Consider the following 21,075-nt stretch of genomic DNA (forward strand, 5'->3'; position numbering starts at 1 on the left):
GCTACAGAGGAATAGGATGGGGCCTAGGCAGGTTCCCTGTGGCGCCCCCGACTCGACCTTAGCAGCCTTGGACTGGGCTCCGTTCACCACCACTCGTTCGGTCCGGCTGGACAGGAATCCCTTGATCCACCTCCTACCTGGCCACGGACGCAGTAATGGTCCTGTTTTCCGAGGAGTTTGCTATGGGACACAACGTCAAACGCTCTGGAGAAGTCAAGGATTGCCATGTCTGCCTGGAGGTTTAGGTCGTGGTAGCCAAAGTGATCTGCTGCTGTTGCGATGAGTTGGGATACACAGGAAAAACCACCTCGAAAACCATGTCTACAACTACATGCAGATATGGTGAGTGGTCGCCCTGCAAAAATATAACGTCTAAGTGTGCTCATGGCAATCAATTTTCAATCAATTTATTTCATCTTGTTAATACCCATGGGGCTGTTACAGATATATATGAACAGAAGACATGCAATGATACAAAGCAGTGAAAGGTATATACAAATTAATAGGGGTACATATCATAAATATAAGCGGCAATGCGAACAAAGGCAGGGGTGGAAATACAGGTTAAGAGATATTTAAATTTGTCGATGTCGGGTAGATTTACAAAGCTTGTATAAACTGTAGAAATATATTTAAACATTGCTTCCCGAGTGACGGAGTGCTGTGTGCAAACAATTAAAAAATGAAATTCATCTTCGACGTCATCTCCTTTGCAAAATTGGCATTTTCTTTGTTCCCTTGGGATATTGTTATGTCGCCCAGACTCGACTGCGAGTTGGTGAGAGCCGGTTCTTAATTTTGTAAATAGATGTCTTTGTTTAGTGTTGTTAATAATAGAAAGATAGTCCTCCAAGTACAATGAAGTTTTAATATGTTTGAATATAGATAAACGTCCCCCAGAAGCTGTTTTTGAAGTAGTCTTTGAAATTTCATCTCTCCAAAATAATTCGAAATTCCCAGTCAATTCAAATTTCAACCTCTTTAAAATGTTAATTGTAGTTTTTGGGTTTGTTTTGGGAATGTGTTGGTTCTCCCAGAATTTAGTCAGTATGGGGTAGGTATGAGATATATATTTAATAAGCTGAAACCATTTATTTTGTGCCCCACCATAAAAGTCTTTATAGCTGCATAGGTAAGAATCATAAAGAAAACTATTCACAGGAGATTCGAGAATATGTAACCAATAGTTAATGCATTGTGTCAAAACATGTACAATAGATGGCACCTGGCCTAGTTCACCTTGAATGATATGAACATTATATTTTATTCGCCTCAACAAAGCCTTGATCTGATACTATTTTGCATTATATGTTCTATATCAATACACAATAACTAATCAGACAAAGCTAGGAAAAAAATACATCTTCTGATATATTTTTATGGATACTTACAATTTCAAACATTTCTGCAACAAAAACCCGTTTGCCATTTTCACAAGTGGTTGGATTCAAAGCCAATCTCATGTATCTCTTCACATACTGATCTGCCACCATTTCGGCTAAAAAATACTTTGTCGGGGGGCTTATACCGGGGAACTGCAACAAAAATGGCATAGTCATTCTTATGATTGTATATGACTAATAATGACACATATTAATGTAGACATTTGTTTATAGTAACCCGACACCGAACAGCCAGCTGGTCAACGAAGCAGCCTGGCTCTTGTCAAAAAAAGTCCGCGCATGCGGCTCTACAGTACTATTCTGAATTATTCGAATGACAATGTATTACTGCATACATAAAACACACATTTAGTGTTACTCAACTGTATGCATAGCAGTGCTACCGTACGGTATTGATGATAATGAGCTGACGACCGATGGTCTGACATCGAAAGACTTCATAGTCGTCTCCCAATATTTTTCAGACAGAGCCAAACGTTCGAAATCCACTCTTTTTATTTTACTAGCCCACAGGAGAGTCGTCGGAAAACAACAGTAGGCCTAACCGGGTACATGAAGAGCACGCAAAATCGGTACACTAACCACTTGTTCATGCAAACGTTGTGTTGAGCTATTGAAACAAAAGGTGCACCACCTTTGAGCAATAAATCAAGTTACAGGGCGCGAATTACGAATATTTAAACAAAGGTGAATTCGCCGACATGCCGTGCTGTGCTGTGCAAGAAACCCAGTAATACACTGTATACGGTGACCGCCTGGCAGCCGGCTGTGACAACAGAAAAAGCTTACCAGAAAACGGCCTAAATTACCATTCTAAATGTAAAAGGACGATCTATAGCGGTGCTATGTGACCAACCATTGACGCTGAAAGCTTTGTTACATCCCTCTATCTGTAAAGCTTGCATTTATCGGTTCGAGTATCGTGAGCAAACGAAGCGAGAAAATAATGGCGGCTGAAAACGTTCATCGTCTGCCTAATTTTTAGCGCTCCTGATTGGTGGATGGTTTTACCAATAACATAGTTATTTCTCAAATTGCGCGCATCTGATTGGTTCGGCTTTTTAACTAATTGTTTTTACTACTTTTAACTCAGAATAACTGATTAACCTTAAAACTGGTTATTTTGGCTTTACCACTCACATTAGTTAAAATTGACTACTTAATTTTAAGAGTGACAAGGCCACTGGGCTTTTCAACCTGAGACGCTCCAGCCATGTTCGTCTCTCATACCTGCGATCCGGTTCGAAAGTCAGCATCGAGATTGACTGGTAGGGCTCTAGACATGGGCATAGGCCATGCAATTTCAATACGAAAAATGCATTGCCAGAAATTAGCGGCAAGGGCTTGCTGAAATTACATCATGTACATTCCAATATTTTGTCCAAATAGGCTGGGGCCTGTTGCTTCGTCTGTTGGCGTAAGCCCCATTACGTTAAGTAAAAAGTGATTACTATTGTAGAGCCTCGTGAAGGAGAAACCGCTCAGTTGAGCTAACCCTGGTGTTTGTCTCTAACGCTGATTAACTGTAAGAGAAGCTGTTATGAAAAACCAAGCACTTGGTCATTTTGCTCAAAGCTGACGGCTCACCTATACATTCCCGAGTTAGACCGAATCAATAATTTCAGGGCTCACCTATACATTCCCGAGTAAGACAAATCAATAATGAATGAAAAAGTCATGTAATATGAATAACAAGTACATATAATTTCAGCAAGTTCTTGCCGCTAATTTCTGGCAATGCTGGCGGTAAAGTTACCCTAATTTAGGATTATCTAACGACATTCCTTGAAAGGCCATAAATTTTTCATATGCTTAGCGTACCAAAATGTAGGCTTATGCCCATGTCTATACATTGACATTCAGTCCAAGGTGGGTTCAAAACTGGTACCTTTCAAAACCTTGAAAAGCATTTAAAAGCTGCATGTAAAATCACCATTTACTCACGAACTATATTTTCTTTAACGCATTCATAGTTAGGAGTTTCGCCGAGAAAAACAAGCATGCAGGGTTTAGGTCCTTTAACTAAAAATTCGATGTTTTTTCTTGGAAGATAAGTGAAACCTGAAAGTCAGTTTTATTTCTTTAGTATTTGTTACTACCCTAATATATATCTGATATAAGTTACATTAGCAAACATAATTATTAATTTTCCTTATGTATAACATTTCCGACATGTAAAAAATGCAGAGAAATAACCTACAAACTTGTGAAAACTGCAAGGGTGAACTCGGTACTATTGGTTATACAGTAAGTTCGGATTTTATCGGTCTCGGGCCTAGACGCAATGGTCCCGGAACCGCCGACAGGCGGCACCACCTCACGACGAAGGCTTTTGCGGACCGCTTCAAATGGTTTCATAAGTCATATTCCTGGTTGTGGATTTCGACCTCCAGTTATCTATGATAGAACCCGCTCCAATCGGTTTAACCGCATGGAATAGTTATCAAAATAATTTTCAAGGTAGTTTACGGTGAAAAGGAGCGCGGACGAAATTTGACTTAGAAGAAAAAAAGGATTTTATCGGTGAATATCAAAACTGATGACGCGTCCGAAACTGTGAACTGATAATTTTTAGCAAGATCCGATGACGACGCAGACATTGCACAATTTTGTGACGTTGCACCACACACGATTTTATGACGTATGCACGTGTATGCTCATGTCATCGTGCGGTAAAATATGACAGCCACGGCTGCCGGTACTTTCGGTGTTTGCGCCTTGTAACTGGTAAGTTTGTGGAAAGAGCCATGTTTCAAGTGACATAAGCCATTAGGAATGCGTGTGTATTCTTTGGGCGGCTTGTAGTAATTAATGACACCGAGCTTGAAGTCAAGTAAGTAGTACTAGTGTGGGCCTAGGCCCGACCGGCATCCACTCTGCTCATTTCATGATTTGGTCAACGATTTGAAGCAGTCGTATCATACCCAAAAACATTCACAAGTGCAATGTTTCATGCCAGAAAGTTCCACAACATGACATGCACCAAACTTCTTGCAATTATGACGTCAGTGCATACAGCACATTCCAGTGCCCAAATGCAGCAGGGACAAAATCACATCAATGCATCCTTCTTCTCGTCAACCACAACTGTCCGATGTACCACGACATTTCTATCTGAATGTGAGTACAAACAGAACCAATCAACTTGTATCCGCTTCATCCATTTAACATCTGCAGCACAATGTGAGAGGACGCATTGCCTTCATAAGCAATGCATCCTCTCACCTTTCACCTCCAAACCTCAAACTGTCCAAATAAAACTTTCCCTTTTTACAAACTCTACAACAAAACTGAATGTCAGTATAAACAGCTCCTAATCAACTCATATAACCTTAAATCACTTTACATGTGCAGTATCGTGTGAGAGCTTCCACATCGTTAAAGCCCTATGATCACCACAGGAGATAAACCATCCACCATTGCCACCCCAAACCCACAAATACAACCCTACAAGTCGAGAACACCCTCCATATGGCCAAACTCACTGCTCCTTACTAAATAAGCTCAAATAACCAAACCCAGCTTGTTCCGAAAACTCTGGTTTACAGTCAATACCAATGGGAGAAATCAGGTAAGCATTAGGTCCTGGGGTAGGCAGTAGTGTCAACTTGGCCTAATTAATTTTCAACCAGGCTTGATCTCCCCATGATTGTAGTCTGTTTGACTCGATTATTGCCGTGATGTATTATGTACAGGTAGGCCTATGGTACATGCAGGCCGGTGAGCTTCAGGACGGACCTTTTTCAGCTGGAGATAATGCCCAATGCGAAAATTCGAAAAATTCTAAATTTGTTGTATATTGTGTTCATACTCTCAACTGCCATTGGTATGGACCCTGATGAGGATGATGAAGTTCATAATCCTAGACTACCAAGACGTCACGGATATAGTGTAACTGCAAGGTTGCGCCACTTCCTCGATTGCGAACATGCGATTGAACATGGTTGGCTGCTAATTGTTGCAGAGTAGGCCAGTCGCTTCAGGTTGGCAGTTACGTCATTGCAAAGATGGATAGAAAATCGGGGAGCGTTAATGGAGCAGGCCGAGAACAATGCTCAAAGTAGGAAGGGCAGAAGCGACCACGACAGATGGTGGCCACAAGTAGAGGAGCAGGTTCACATCTGATTTCTCGAACTACGTCGTCTTGCCCTCCCCGTCTCCAGACGTGATCTGATCCATGCTGCCGAGCTGGAATTCCACCGCTGGTGGGATGACCTTCCAGGTGATGAAAGAGACGACTACCTTTTGAACCGGCCGGAACGGTCCCTCTTTCAGTGCTCTCCAGGATGGATCAGCGATTTCATAAAACGGAAACGTATTGTATTTCGTCGCAAGACAAGAAACACGACTTCGATTCCAGCTGACGCAAATGAGCGCGTCCGCCGATTTCAAGGATACGTCAGGGACACAGTGAGGCAACATGTCGTACATGCAATTTACAATATTAATGAAACCTTTTGTCAGTTTGACTTTCCGCCCATGTGTACGGCAGCTACTCGGGGACAGTGGGATGTCGATGTTAAAAGTTCAAGGGCAATTCTAAATCAGGATGCACCGTTGGGTTGACAATTGGATCTAATGGGGAAAAAATGCCAGCCCATGTTGTATTCAGAGAACCAGGGTTCATTCAAGAAATTCGTGGACTAGAAAACATTCCTGAAAATGTCCGTGTCACTTCATCACGGTCAGGGTGGGAGAATCATGACACACTCCAACATTGGCTTGATGAAGTATTTTTTCCATTCATTGGTGAATTTGAACCAAATACAAGGCTTTTAGTCTTAGATCAGTTTAGACCTCACTTGGCTGATGAATTCAGTGCCCCTATTGTAGAAGCTGGTGTGCTCCTTGATAACATTCCCGTGCGGTGCACATTTATGAGTCAACATTAGGACTTGACCATTATGCGGGCATTTAAGGCTCACGTTAGGCGCCGCTGGAAAGACTGGAAGCATGCAAATACTGCAGCCGATGGCACCTGTCCTAGAAAACCTCTTGCATCTGTTCTACAAATCATTAGCCGAGCTTGGGATGACGTCCCTCCTCAATCCACAGCACGTGCCTTTCAGGTAGATCGACTCGTCCCGAATGAAAACGGGGAGTACAGAAATATTGCTAATGATCTTCTTGAAGATGAAGATGCTGAGGACAATGAGATTGATTTTGATGACTTTGAGAATGATGATCCAGAAGTATTAAGGTAGCAGGAAGGGGTGGGCGTTGGTGGTTTCTGAGTGTGAGGGGGTATAGTGGTGTCTGTTGACTGTGCATAAGAGAGACTAGGCATGATGCCTGTCTCTCTTAAATCACAGTCAACAGACATGTGGTTTCAGTATTAGGTCTTTCATTGTAGCAATGCGAAAATGTAAGCAATTTTGGTTAGGTCCGTCATTTGTTATCACCAAGTAGCTTCTAGAGTGACTCGACCACCCTCTTGAGTAAGTAAGTAAGTAAGTAAGTTTATTCACTCCATCGACCACATTTGTGGTATACAGGAGGTCAATATACATATTTAAATTACAAAGTAATTGATTGATAGCGTTCTATATAAAATACGTTCAAACAGAAAATAATTACTAGCTAAATTCAGGGTTTACTTATTATCACAATAAAGTTTCATTCCTAGTGAGATGAATTTTGCTAACTTGTACCTATGAGTCTTATTTTTTGTATTAATGATCCTTTCAAATTTTACAGTATTAGGTTTTGTAAGAAATTCTTTTGGTATAAACTGTGATTACAGCGGCCGCCTCAGCGCCACCACGCGGGGCCTCATGGTATTAGGCTAAGTAGCTTCGCGTGAAATGCACCATTCTGGGAAAATTCAATGAGGAAGTATGCTCCTCGAGTCATTAGCATAATCTAGTCTTAACTCCAGCTCGAGGTAATCTTGCGCAGTGTTTCTTCGGCCCAGATATATTGTTGTGGAAAACGTCTAGTACAAAGAACGCCTTGCTTGCGCCAGACTAATAAGTGGAGAAGGTCTGGCTGCGCGAGACTACTGTGATAAAGATGACCATTGCAGTGACGTAGGCATATACTTTTTACAATTAAAAATGCTCTCAAAAGACGATAAGGAATGATTATGTTTTAAGTCCATAATGAGATCACGGTGACCCGTTATAAATGTTTCGCCAGCTTCGCTATTTTGCCGCTACGCGGCGCGTTGGGTTTTTGCGTCCAGGTGATGCCTTGTAATTCCACAGTTCCTATGGTCAGAAATCGGAATGTTCCCTAAAAGTAATGAGAATTGATTTAGAAAAGGACATTTTCAAAAATCGAATGTACTGAATTTTTCATAATAAGAAATAAAGTGTAATTTCGGACAGGTCAGCTTTAGTTTTGGTCAGTCATCTATTGATCTAGGCCCATTCAAAGTTAAGTGATCATTCAAATCAGAATGCATCAATGCTTTCTTCAAACTCTGGCTTACTCATGTCATTTTCAAATGACATGAATTAAACATTATCCAACGACAGGACAATCTGCCCTGATCGTGTCATAATATTCCTTGCAGTAGTGTGTGCTTTGAACACCCCTCTGTACCCCTTACGCTTACGATGATAAGGTTTGGCCTGACTTGCACCATATACAATACAATTTTATTTTAATTACATCGAAAAATTCTACCAGGACATCTTATCTGCCCAGTCGGAAATAGATCAGCAAGGAAAAGCGCGCTATCTGATATGAGGGGACGACTGCTATTGGTTGTTGAGAATGGAATTTGCTGTGGTTGGTTGACATGTTTGCGGCTGAATTACTTCATTAGGCAGGTGAAAAGTTTGTATAAAAGGCGCCGTGGAATCGGTTCTTCATCATTACGGAAATCTGTGCTCTAGCGTCTGGGCATATACCTCATCGGACCAAGGAAGACCACTGCGGGTAAGATTTATTTATTTCGGATTTTTGCAATCGAAGTACTATATGGTTTGCATTGCTTCCCGTTCTTGTCGAAGGCCATCTCGTTCCCCAAACACCGTTTCTTGGGTTGGGTGGCTTTGTTCTAAGGAAGTGCTAGTCCCCTATTTCTCACCGTTCTTTCTGGACGACGGTTGTCCGCCGTCCTCTTTTTTGCAGCGCTTGTTCGGCTAGAATGAAGCCTTGAGACCTTGGGCCCGGGCTGTCTGTTCAAATGCTTCCGTAGGACTTGATTCGCTCAGCCGGTCCGGGGAGATTGATCTGCATTGTTGGCGTTTCGATTGGTCTCGACTCGAAATGTATTTGGATAGACGCCATATTGGGTTTTTGGAGGTCCCATTAGAAACATTTTTGCCAAAAATTTCTTTCTCCCGTATTTTTAACCCACTAACATAATGTGTACAGCACGTGCATGTTTTGAATTTTGGACGAATTTTGTATTCGATAGCTGTTGCAAAGCGTCTAGACTAAACAATATGCAGCATGCTCGAAGCAAAATTTCACCCCAAGATGTGTTTTGAATGCCTCTCATGGTCTTTGCATGGGAGCATCGGGGTGCAAAAACAATGGAAGAGAAATTAGTGGCGATATCGACCAAAATTGCTGCATATTCCAAAACCCTTGGCCATCTAAATTTACTTTCACGAGAAGCGGCAGCAGTCCCGAGTCCATCATGAACGGGTTTTTTTGTACTTGACCCAGTACGCGTTTTTCTACCATAACGTATGCTTATTTTTTGTTTTTGAGTATATTTGCCCCCCCCCCCCCCGCCTCAAATCTTTGGTTTAAGGCCAGGATGCCAGTCAACCGCTTAGTGCAGAATTCCGACCTTTTTTTGGCTGGCTTTTCATTCATAATATTACTGCAGGCCTAACGTGCCAGTTGTTCATCCGGGCAATTTGAGCTCATTAATGATGCTTCGTGTTCCCGCCTTCATCTCGGTTTCCCCAGCTTCGTCGTCAGTGCCTTTTTAACTCTCGTCCAAAACTCATTGTCTTTTTTAGCTCAGCTGACTAAGTCAGCCAAGCTTGTCAAATAAGTTGTTCAGTGGCGTCCGTCTGTCCATCCATCCATCCATCCATCCGTCCGTCCATCCGTTAAACCCATGGTGCACATTTTGCAACCGTAAGACCTAGAGACTTCGATTTTGCATTTCTGGATACTTCTGGTCAAACTCCTACTTTCAAAACAAAATTTGTCGCCATTCGACCTACTTCCTGCGAGCGAGAGTGCATGAAGGAAACTGGCCTATATCGGCCTAGGAGCAGCAGAATTAGTCAAAATATGCTCTAATATTAAGATAAAATTCTTGAAAATCTATTTTATTGAGAAAAAGTTCAATATTTTAACAGAGGGCGCTACCTGCCTTTTAATTATTTCTGCCTATTCAAATTCCCGCGCAATGACGTCGGCCATCAATGAAGTCTCCTATTTGCCAGTTCTCAAAACATGGCAGCTACACAACAAAAGCAGTAGCTCCAGGAATAAATCACTGTTCGCTTCAGCTTCGTAATCGATTGTACCCCCACTTTATTGTGTTTTGTGTGGTGTTCCTATTCAATCAACGATGTAAGGCCTTATTATGTTGGTTTTAATTGAGAAGGTGCATTATAAGCGGCGTACGAAATACCGAAGCGGAGACAAAATGGCGGCATGTTGTTTACGCCATGTGCAATCATCTTGGAGCTCAATGACAATCAAGTACCCAATTTTCTGCTCAAAAAGTAGTCTGGTAGGCGATATTATCACTAGTTCGTTTCAGTGGTAGTCATAAGGTCTTTAGGGACTACTTTCAGAAATTAGTTCTTGAAAATTTGGCCACATTTCTGTGAAAACGATATCGGAAGTGCATGCTCTGTTCGCGATGACATCGCCGATGTATTTTGAAGTGGAGAATTCCCACAGTATGTGCAGTGAATCGGCATGATTCTGTTCGCCTATTAAGTTTTAGTTCTACGATTCTTTCATGAGTAAAAAGTAGACATTCTAAGCAATACAATAATGTCACTCCCATAAAAATTGATTGGAAATTGAGGGAGCTACGGCATTCTGTTCGGCAACTGGCAGCGCTGAAAAAATACATTGCATACTGTACAATACCAAATAGCGCTCATTGGACAGGGAATCACCAGAAATGACGTCATCGCTGGTCTAAATAGAAAACTACGGTGGCGCAGTGGTTTAGCATTAACTTCGTCATGCAAGCTTCAGCAACAAAACGATTTCTCATGAATGATTTATTTGATCATCATCAGCTTGTTTCCCCTGATAGATAAAAAATGATTCACAATTTCCATCAAAGTTTTCTATTTTGTGTCTAGTCACATGTTATTTAACTGGCAAGGAGCCAAGCAGTTTTGAATATTCGCGGGAAAATACTTCGTACTTGTAAACGAGGCTATGACGATTAGTATCCTCATTCATGGCATAAACTTCATGTTTCGGTAAATATTTTCATACGATGATTTCACCCGAATTATGAGGAATGAACAGTGGCATAATTATGTCAACCAAAAACATTGGTACCGTAGTGAACGCAAAAGGATATCAAATACCATGCAGCATGCCATTTTCATGCATAATGAACTAAACGCGGGACTAAACACCGGGAAGATATTAATGATATTACGCAGCTGAGCGCCAGGTCCTTGGGCCTCTTGTTTATTGGTATAATCCTGCACGCCTCTCATATTTATTTTGACTAGTGGATTTCCTCTGCCCTCTCCTTGTCTTAACTTTTATGAGAAGCTCCATCTCCTTCCCCGACAAGCTCCATCTCCTTCCCCGACATTCTTTTTGTGGAAGACTTAATACCTAATCCACAGCGATGCAGATCTAACCACTATAGTTGGGAGGCTTTTTTGGTAAGAAGGACTGGTAATACCTGTTGCGATTGAATGAATCGCCAGTAAATGAAAAAATGCAAAGATTTAGGAACTTATTTTGCGAATATCTGGCATCTGGCCATTCTTGGCAAATTTCAGCCAAATCTCGAAACCTGTTGTCAGCATTTTTTGCTGAAGGATTTAATGACCACATCATTTCCGGTACAAACTTGAGTACCAGGAAGAATATTGCTAATAATTTCTCCTCTTGCATTTGACTTTTAGTACCCCGATACTCTCGAGTGGAGAGCATGGGAGGTATGCATACATTTGGAGTAAAATTTAGCTTTTTTCGACCATGCTGGATATTGCCAAGTGCAGACACTTTGCAACTCCATTCGAAAGCGATTTATTGCTCAATAGCTCGTTTTGTTCACATTTTTCTAGTGGTTCGAGGAATTGCCATGCAAAAACAAAAGATTGGCAAAATTGTTGCCAAGATGCGATCTCCCAAAATCCGATAACGGCACCTAGTTGGCATGCAGCGGATTTTATGTCGGCCATGCATGAAAGTGGAAAATATCCTATCAATCCCCCCGCCCTCCCCCGGAAAACTGTCCAATCGTCCAGATAATTCAGGTCAGACATGCCAGTTTTGGAAATAATTGGAATGCCCCGTTTCTTTTCACCAAATGATATTTGTGTCCATAGTGGTGATGTCCTCAATTTTTCATTGCATTGCTGTTGGTACTTTAGGAAGTGAATTTTTGTTGGTGTTTATTCTGTTTGAATCTTTCATGTTTGTTTTTTTTCAGTAAAATGCTGTTACTAGCTGCAATCGTCGGTGCTGCCATGCTGTGCACCGTTGGCGCAACTTCGGGCATGGGCGGTGAGTCCAATGTCTAGTCGAGCCATGTCGTAATGTTATGACTGGACAAGATTTTCCTGAATTCCTTTTGAAAGGCTGTAGGCAAAACCGCTGTAGCATTTTCCATGCTGAACAAAACGTTTTCGAATGTGGTGCAGCGATGATACCGTGTCTTCAAAGAGGTCCAGCTTTTATGCCCGATATTAAAAGGCGACTCGCAAAAATTATTCATCCTCAAATATTAATGGATTTTTCCCGAAAGTTTCGAATCGCAAAATAAGCGAATATTTTGCGCTTTGAAATGTGTTATATTTGGCCAAGCAAATTATTAAGTTATGTCTTGCCGGTTTCGGCCTATCGACGCCCTTTAAAGATGTCTTGTAGGGTTGTTGGGTGGGTCAGATGACACATTGATAAGCCATCGGACCAAGGGATATTTGGGCTTTGGTACGTAGCGTAGTAGACAAGAGTTTATTGGGCCATGCTTGAACTCTTGAGCTGCAAAGTAAGGGACCAAAACTATGTAAAGAGCCTGTGTGTAACTTACTGTACTGGTTTTTTCAGCTGTTGGCGACTCCTGTTCGACGGACACGTTTTGCAACTATGAAGGCGACTCTCCAATAGATCACACGAAATGTGACAGTTCGGCGTGTGTATGTACCAGCTTGTATTACGGAGAAGCTGGCGATACGAACTGTGTTCAAGGCAAGTATCTAAACAGTCGTTAAAAAATTAGAATTTTCAGTGGGTTATTATTATTATATTATTATTATCCGGGGGGGGGGGGGGGTGAAATGTGTATACAATGTATTCTTTGCCGATGTTAACACCCCTAACCGGATAAAACATTGTTAACAACTCCCTCAAGGCTTCAGGAACAAGATAAAACAGGTCTTATCTATGAAACAGTGGTACCTAATCTATGAACAGTGGTACCGTTAACACCTCGAGGCTTCTGGAACCAAATAAAATAGACAACGGCAACACTGTTTCATAGGTTGGATTATTGTTAACAGCTTTTGGATTATTGTTAACAGCTTATCGTAACTCAGTGCAGTTCTATAATGTCGGCTACATGAACTCATGATCCAGTAAGAAAGTCATTCACATTTAGTTCAAAATCAGTCCTCATCCTCGCTGATATCTGTCTCATCAGCGCCGAGGTCTGGCATGTCAAGAAACAACACTACATCGTTGTAACCCTCCACTTCATCCTCGGAGTTCTGCACGGTCCATCGGTACCGCTTCACCACCCTCCATTTAAGACCTCAAATTAAACCCATGACCAATAATACCAATTGTTTCTTAGTTATTGGAGCTTCCCCTTTAAGAAATTGAACGCACCCTGTATTGGCACTTTTGTTGCCTAATAATGGCTATCATGGTCTCGCGACCCCAGGACGAGCAACAATCCCTCTTTTGACATACATAAGGGAAAGGGCATTGCCCACAATAAAACCGGTTAATTGACGTCTCATGTACTACATGTTTACCCACTGGAAATTATTGCAAGGTGGGAGGAGCTATAATATTACCCCTGCTTACCTCCATGACCTTACAACTGGGTATCTGGTGTGTGTGTGTGTGTGTCTAATGAACTTTCTTTATGGCAGCTTCACTCGGCGATAATTGTGCTGGCAAAACGGACGCTGCTGCGTTTTGTGCAACAAGTGACCCTGATGCAGAGTGTGCCAGCGACGTCTGTGCCTGCAGTGCCGGATTCTACGAAACCAAAAGTTTAGTTGATGGAACCACGCATTGCTCTGAAAGTAAGTGAAGAACTGATACTCGCAAGGTTTGAAAGGCTTTACACTAAACAATGCATGTACTATTGCCGAGTTTGACATGATCCGGCACGGTTTTACAAGTCATCAGAAACCTTTCGGGTTAATGGCAAACAGAAGTGAGGTGTTCAACAGGTCTTGAATTAGTAGCCAGCGAACATTTTAACAAACATATGTATATCTATACATATATAGACGGTTTTCAAAAAAATTAATTGAACGCAACATAGTGCGGGGTAACTATCTTATTGTGTCTGACGGCCAGAAACTAATATAAGATAGGTCACACCCTTAACTGTTGACTGCGCTAAAATAAAGACCATTGTCGTGCTATCCCACGGTGGCTGAAGGTATCGGATTACCTTAGAAAAATACGTGCTTATCTTGAGAGCTGGAGAGAAATGACGACACAAAAGAAACTTACAACAGGTCAGTTAATTTTGAGGGGTGTGATCGAGGCCCGCATTTAATATTTCTATCTGATTGTATCCCTCAACACTAATGGGAGGGCCTTGGTTTACCTTTGCAAAACAATTGAAACAAGGTAAACCAATACCTTTACCCACCGTGTATCGGGGGCTTGAAGTTTAAAAAATATTGATATGATACTTTGGCAATACGTCATGCTCGTCTCTATCAAATCCATGAGGCCAAAGTATTGTCTTTGCTGGTTTCTTCAAATAGCAATCACTTTTACAGTCGCAGTCGGAACGCCATGCGACTCCTCGGCTGGTGGTGATGCTTTCTGTCGAACGGGCCTTCCTGCAGATTCTGAATGCATCGTCATAACGCAAACATGTGAATGTCCCAGTGGAAAGACCTATGTACCGTCCCTTGATCTCTGCCATATTGAAAGTTTCCATGCCACATGCGCAACGTGCAGACAAACTGGCGGACATTGTTATGACATTGAGGATGACGATTCCCCCACTGGATGTGTCTGTCCTCCATCTAAGGATAGCAGTGGCGTGGCCCTTACAGTAGGATGTGACCTTGGCATCGGTAAGATATTGACTCACCTAGCACTCTGGAGGGTAGCAGGACTTCGGTGAAAAACAAGATCGATTCCATAAACGGCATAACTTTTATTTTGCGATCGGTCTGGGGCTAATAGCATAATCGAAGTTTTGGTAGACATGTCTACCGACGATTCTAAAAGTAGATGCCCATCGAAGTTTTGGTAGTGCAATGGCAATGGCAAACCACACCGATATTGCTTACACAATGATGCTGTGCCAAAGAAAACTCGTAGCTTTCATGAACAGCTATGAAGAAAATAATTAACTCCTTCCCGAACTCGTCACTTGCTGTGACGGATATACTGTGACGCTGCCGATCGAGGTGCTCCTGTACAAAAGGTATATGTACGTGTAATAGGGCTGCGTGTTACATGCGTAACTAAACTGTGTAGGCCTTTTGTACAGGAACCCTTCAACCAGTTAAAGCGTCTCCACAGAAGTAGAAATAATATTGACGGCAAGTAAACTGAATGACCTTTATCCACAGCTAGACGCAAGAGCCAAAAGTGCCGCGTAGCTGCAAAAAAGCGAAGCTGGCGAAACATACGGGTCACCGTCACTTATTATTGGACTTGTAGCGCATTTACGGGGTTGCAACTATTTTGCTTTATAGTGTCACCAGGAAAGAAAAGCATGCGACCTAACGCCGATATATGTGTATAAAGTGATAATTGGAAGGTTTATAGTAGGAAATATCAATAAAATAATCATTCCATGTCGTCTTTTGAGGGCATTTTTGATTCTAAAAAATATATGTGTACGTCACCGGAGTCTCTGCAATGATAATTTCATCACAGCAGTCTCGCGCAAGTAGAAGTTCTTTACCTATTAGTTCTTCACTTATTAGTCTGGCTTTGCGCCAGACGTTTTCCATTACGATTTCACTACGATGTTTGACCAGAAGGAGCAGTGCGCGAGATATGCTAATGAGCAGACTTCCCTCGTTTGAGTTTCGGAAGAATGTTCCATATCGCGCTAAGCTGACCACTGCTGACCATGACAGGCGTGCATTGGACTGGTACAGGTTGGAACTGAACATTGAATATGCTGGTGGTGACGCTTTCTGATGAGAAGTTGGTCGTGACTCGTGCAGTATCCTTGGATTTGTCCACAGCATCGTTCAATCATTGCTCTCTGAGCTGGCTTGATTCTGTACTTACCCAAATACTGAGACCAAATGCCTGTTGACTGTGCTTTAAGAGAGACTTGCACCATGCCTAGTCTCTCTTAAAGCACAGTCAACAGACACCAACCCCCTCAGACTCGGAAACCACAAACGCTCAACCCTTCCTGCTACCTTAATACTTCTGGTTTTAATTACAATCTTTTTTAGCTCCGATTGGCGACTATTGCGATCCAACTGGAACACCTGCAGTGAATTGTGAATTGGGCCACTCGAGTTGTGTTCACGCAGGCGAACTTAATCGTCGCTTCACCTGTCAATGTGACCCTGGGTATCACGCCATAACTTTATTTGGAGAAGAACGCGAATGCTGTAAGTAACAGTTGTAGTATAAAAAAAGTATCGGTAAGTTTGTATTAACTACCGTAAGCTCAATTCGGTTTTCTGATATTAACATTCGTAAAGACTACTTTGGCAAACTGGCAAGAGTCTATTGTGTAGCCCCGGGACAATTGCCAATAATGAAGTTCCAGTCTGTGCACATCCGGATGTACAAAATGTCCCCTGGAAAACGTGAACTGCCCTGAAGTATTCAGACAGTTGTGTTATCATATCGTTGTGTAGAGGCCATGAATACCGCCAATGGCTCTCGGAGATGAACGTTCATAATAGGTTCGTTTGTTGCCCCGTAAATTTTAAATGCCGTGGAAAGTCGGAATTGGCTGCCGTGGTCTTTCTAGAACCATATATACAGTACCATAAGTTTGAACAAAGTAAAGTCCTACCAAAAAGTCAATGTCCATCGGTTTTTGGCTCGCCGTAGGGGAGTCTATAACACCGCAATGTCGGTCGTCCGTCGTCCGAATCCTGTTTCAAAAGCAGTGGCGCGTTTCTTAAACGCTAGGGCTATGAACTTAAACTTTGTACACAGGACCCCCAGGTCGGGTGACCTCTTACGATTAATTTCGGTCCGATCTGGTTCCTTACTAGGCCACCAGGGGGCCAGAAGTGGAAACCTAAAAAGTGTCTCGGAGTAACTCGTTTTCGATAAAAAAATGTATGGTAGGTTCTCCAAGCAATGATACATTACATATATCATCCAGATTATTGATTTGACCTTATTTTCAAGGTCACATGGATCGTTTCTTTTTCACAATGTATGGGTGAACTATGATGCAAAAAAGCATTTTTAGCTTTGATTAGGAAATTCCTGCTCAATTCTCCAATTTGAAGATCAAGTACATGTAGTTCGCTGCAAGCAACTGTTTTTTTTCAGACAGCTGGTGACCTTTGAGAACTCCCCTCGTGGTCGGTAATGCAGCCACACGATTGTAATTAATTGAACCATGACATTGCAATTGTTCAGTGGCTGTCTGTTGCAGCTTTACATTACTCATTACCATTACTCATTACCAAACAAGCCAATGATTCAACCGGATTTAAATTTTGGATGGCCACAAAAAATTGTGTAGCCTATGAGCATATGATTTGACCATTGCCACTTGGAAATGCAGCTATTGGCTTCATGTGTTTGACCGACACATGATTTTGATGCACAAGTCTGTTTACAATGCAGAAGGTGGAGGGTGGCCCATTTTGTGTCCAGGGGCATGTCCCGGTTCTTGAACAGACGACTGGCTATAGACTCGCAGAAGGCAATGACAAAAGTTCTACCACCCAGAGATGCAGTTTTCCCTAGTTAAACCGTAGTGGCTGTTATCTGTCATTGGCCAGCAATGTCATACACGCTGGTGAGGCATCAAAGAATGCAAGGTACCATGTTACATGGAAAAGGCAAGGAATAATCGCACTATTGTGGATTACACAAGTTTCATATCTGTGATGGATAAATTACAACTTGTGAGAGATGTGTGATAAATGCGTGTTTCTTGCTATTTGGCGAAATGGCAGATTTTATTTGAATGGGACCCATCATCTACCACACATAGAATGGCTTCCCTTTGTGATATAATTTGCATAACAATCTCATCACATCTTGCTCCATGAATAGTACTAGATTCCTGTAGAACCCAGTCCAAGGGTCAATACTAGTAATTCAGACCCTTTTTCATTCACATGTTTAAGAAACTACCAAAGCATGAGCCATAATAAAGAGCTCGAAGTTGAATTCATAATTGACCACAAATGGTGGATGTTCCAACAAGTGTTTTCCCTTGTTCAAATAGCTGCTTTCTGGCCAAGTTAATACATTTTCCCTAATTTTACATTGATGTTGGTAAATAACGATGCTTTTTATCATGTCAATGTTAGTCAGTGATAGGATCAACCATTATGATATCTTTTTGTTTGGCTGTGGCATCACATTTCTTGCCTTTTTAAGAAACTTTACTTTTTCACATTTGTCTAATAAAATCATCAATTCTAAATAAAATCATCAATTCTAAATAAAATCATCAATTCTAAATAAAATCATCAATTCTAAATAAAATCATCAATTCTAAAGACATTTTCTCTCGCACCTACCCATATTGTACTAGGACCTACAATCTAACTTAACTTTTTGAAACGAGCATTAAATTTTACACAGTTTGAAATAACGATATGACTTGGTAAAACGTATGTAAACCAACGTATGTAAACCAACTTGCTAAGTGACCATCCCCTTTGTGATATGACGATTTTTGGAGTTTTGGCGAATGATTGCAAATGGCATCTCTGGTTAAGTAGGCTTCTCTGGTTGAATTGGCGGGTCATTTTAGTTCGTGGCATTTTTCATTGCACTTTTCATTTCTGTCTTGATTTCAGATCGCTCAATTTCCAAAGAAACTGATGGTAACTGCAGGTGGTGCCAGTCACGCGGTGGCATATGTTATGACATTGACGATGATGGTGTTCGTGATGGGTGTATGTGCCCAGCAACTAGGAGTACCTCAGATCCTCATGATACCAGCACTGATTGTGACGTAAACCACGGTAAACACGTTTGTGCCCCAACTGGCATTGTGCTACACCCGTGACCACTAGATTTTTCACCTCCAAATCTTTTCCTGTTATTTTCTTTTTAGACTCGGCCATTTTAGTAATATATCGGAACCTTGGTTGTGATCCGACCTTGCATTGAACTTGAGAATTTAATCATGGGTGCCATTAAAGCTTTACTTCTCCGATATGTAGACAACAGCGATGCTTACATTGAGATGTTTTTATCGAACCACGCTTTATTATAAATAGAAGAACCAAGTCGTGAGGACACTTTCTTTAGAGGAAATGACTCTAGGTCATGAAGCGTTTCTATTGTTTCGTGAAAAGAAACTTCTTTTTTCAATACGTATTATCAAACGGATTAACGCAAAAAAAGGTGCATTACTTGGACTTCTCTACTTGGACTTCTCTAACTGACGGAAAGCACGTGGTGATGCCGGTGTAAAAGTAAAAAGTGTCCCCCCTGGAAAAAGTGTCCGGCCCTATTGTATTCTGCAATATGGTTCTATAGAGACCATGACCGTCAATAGCTCAGATTGAAGCGCAAAATAGAATCCTTTGTTCCCGGACATTTTATCCTAGGACATTTTAAACTTCTATACCAGAAAGCACGTGGTGATGCCGGAAAGCACGTGGTAATGCCTCATTAACTGCTGAGCCTTAGTACACACTTGTAATCTTTTGTTTCAGTGGCAGTTTCCTGTTCTGCAAGTAGAATGAACATATGCTACACTCCCCACGACACTACTCGCCTCCCTGGCATGGCAACCAAACTAACCAATGGGGATGCGTACGTTTACATAGGTGGCCACCTTGGAAAAGATCCTTGTCGATTTGAATACGATGGAAGTAGTGACTGGTGTGTGGGCCTCGACCTTGCTTCCGACCAGACTGATACTTGTGGTACCCGTGTTTCCTTTCCAACGGTAGGAAAATGCTGCAAAGCAATAGGATTTTGCCAGTGTTTAATCCGATTGCTTTAAAGCGAACTGGAACCGCCGAGCGATTTATTCAACTTTTCGACTTTCACCGCCCGAGAAAGTCGAACTTCCAACTTCATATTCGAGTTCAAATTTGTAGCTCCGCCCCCAGTGCCCGAGCATGCGCAGTTCAATTTGTTATCATTGAGAATCATGTGAGAATCACGTGAGTCATGCGATCTTTCATTCATGAGTTTTTGTAGTAAATTCCATAGTAGTGACGTCACTCAATGATTGACAGCTAGGCGCCATGTTTCATTCATGCCTCGTTCTGATCACCCGATACGCGGGAAATGAAAACGAGGTCATACGAACTGGCTCGGCGGTTCCAGTTCGCTTTAAGTTAGATATCCCTCTGCAGCTGTAAATATCAGGGTCTCGAAAAAAGTAGACCCACCTTGAATCATCAATTTAAATTTTAAGTGCAGTATGTCATTGGAAAGAGCTGGATTTACTCTTTCATATGATCCCTAAACATGCATTTATTTTCAATCGGTAGCAATTTAATGATTGCCAGCAGTTTAAGTCCACACTGGCAAATCAACAAGAGACATAGTCTGACCATGTCTCTTGCTGACCATGTCTCTTGCTTACCATGTCGCCTGTGCATTGAATGGGATGGGGGGGGGGGGGGGGGGTGGTCACGTGGAGGGACCAGTGCCATTAATTTCACACTGTAACATTTGAATCAATTTGAATCCATGATTAATCTTCATCAGTCTTTTTGTTTGTGATTTTCACTTTCCCACAGTTACGAAGCACAGAACACTCGCAGTACGGATCGGGGTGCCATTCAAACAAATGCAGTGTTACGGACTCGCCCGTGAAACCAGATGCATGTTTAGTGTATCCTTTAAATGAGTAAATCCAGCTCTTTCTAATGACATACTACAATTAAAATAAGAATTAGTAGTTGACGTATTATAATCGATGATTAAAGGTGGGTATAATTTTTTTTGCATGTACACCTCAACAAAAGTAAGTCCCCCCTAAACAATTGGTCATTATTTTTATTCTCGTCCCTTTACACTACATGATTATGTGAAGGTCATTACAAGAAGATGTCCTTCCAATATCGACATTAGAATAATTTTATTAAAACTGTCGCAGAACTGGAATGTGTTCTAATATCGTGGTATATTTTACGAACAGGTAATTAATCGAGAGCTTAGAGCCTGCTTTACTGCTGCGGAAGGTGTTCGGCTGATA

The 21,075-nt window shown here is 41.7% G+C and overlaps 1 protein-coding gene across 2 annotated transcripts in view; it reads left to right on the top strand.

The window, feature by feature from the left end:
- The window catches only part of LOC135492327 (uncharacterized), an 87,273-nt gene that overhangs the window by 59,291 nt on the left and 6,907 nt on the right, over positions 1-21,075 (top strand). Inside the window, exons 1-8 of one of the 2 annotated variants that reach the window (XM_064778727.1) lie at positions 8,137-8,288; positions 11,965-12,038; positions 12,582-12,722; positions 13,631-13,786; positions 14,501-14,803; positions 16,154-16,315; positions 18,710-18,877; positions 19,577-19,812. In XM_064778727.1, the coding sequence (XP_064634797.1) occupies positions 11,969-12,038; positions 12,582-12,722; positions 13,631-13,786; positions 14,501-14,803; positions 16,154-16,315; positions 18,710-18,877; positions 19,577-19,812 (1,236 nt within the window). In that variant the 5' untranslated portion in view covers positions 8,137-8,288; positions 11,965-11,968. Of the gene's footprint in view, positions 1-8,136; positions 8,289-11,964; positions 12,039-12,581; positions 12,723-13,630; positions 13,787-14,500; positions 14,804-16,153; positions 16,316-18,709; positions 18,878-19,576; positions 19,813-21,075 lie in introns of those variants that run through there. The other variant, XM_064778726.1, reaches the window with a different exon arrangement.

This window comes from Lineus longissimus, chromosome 8 (assembly GCF_910592395.1).
Source record: "Lineus longissimus chromosome 8, tnLinLong1.2, whole genome shotgun sequence".
NCBI classification, from domain to species: Eukaryota; Metazoa; Nemertea; class Pilidiophora; order Heteronemertea; family Lineidae; genus Lineus; species Lineus longissimus.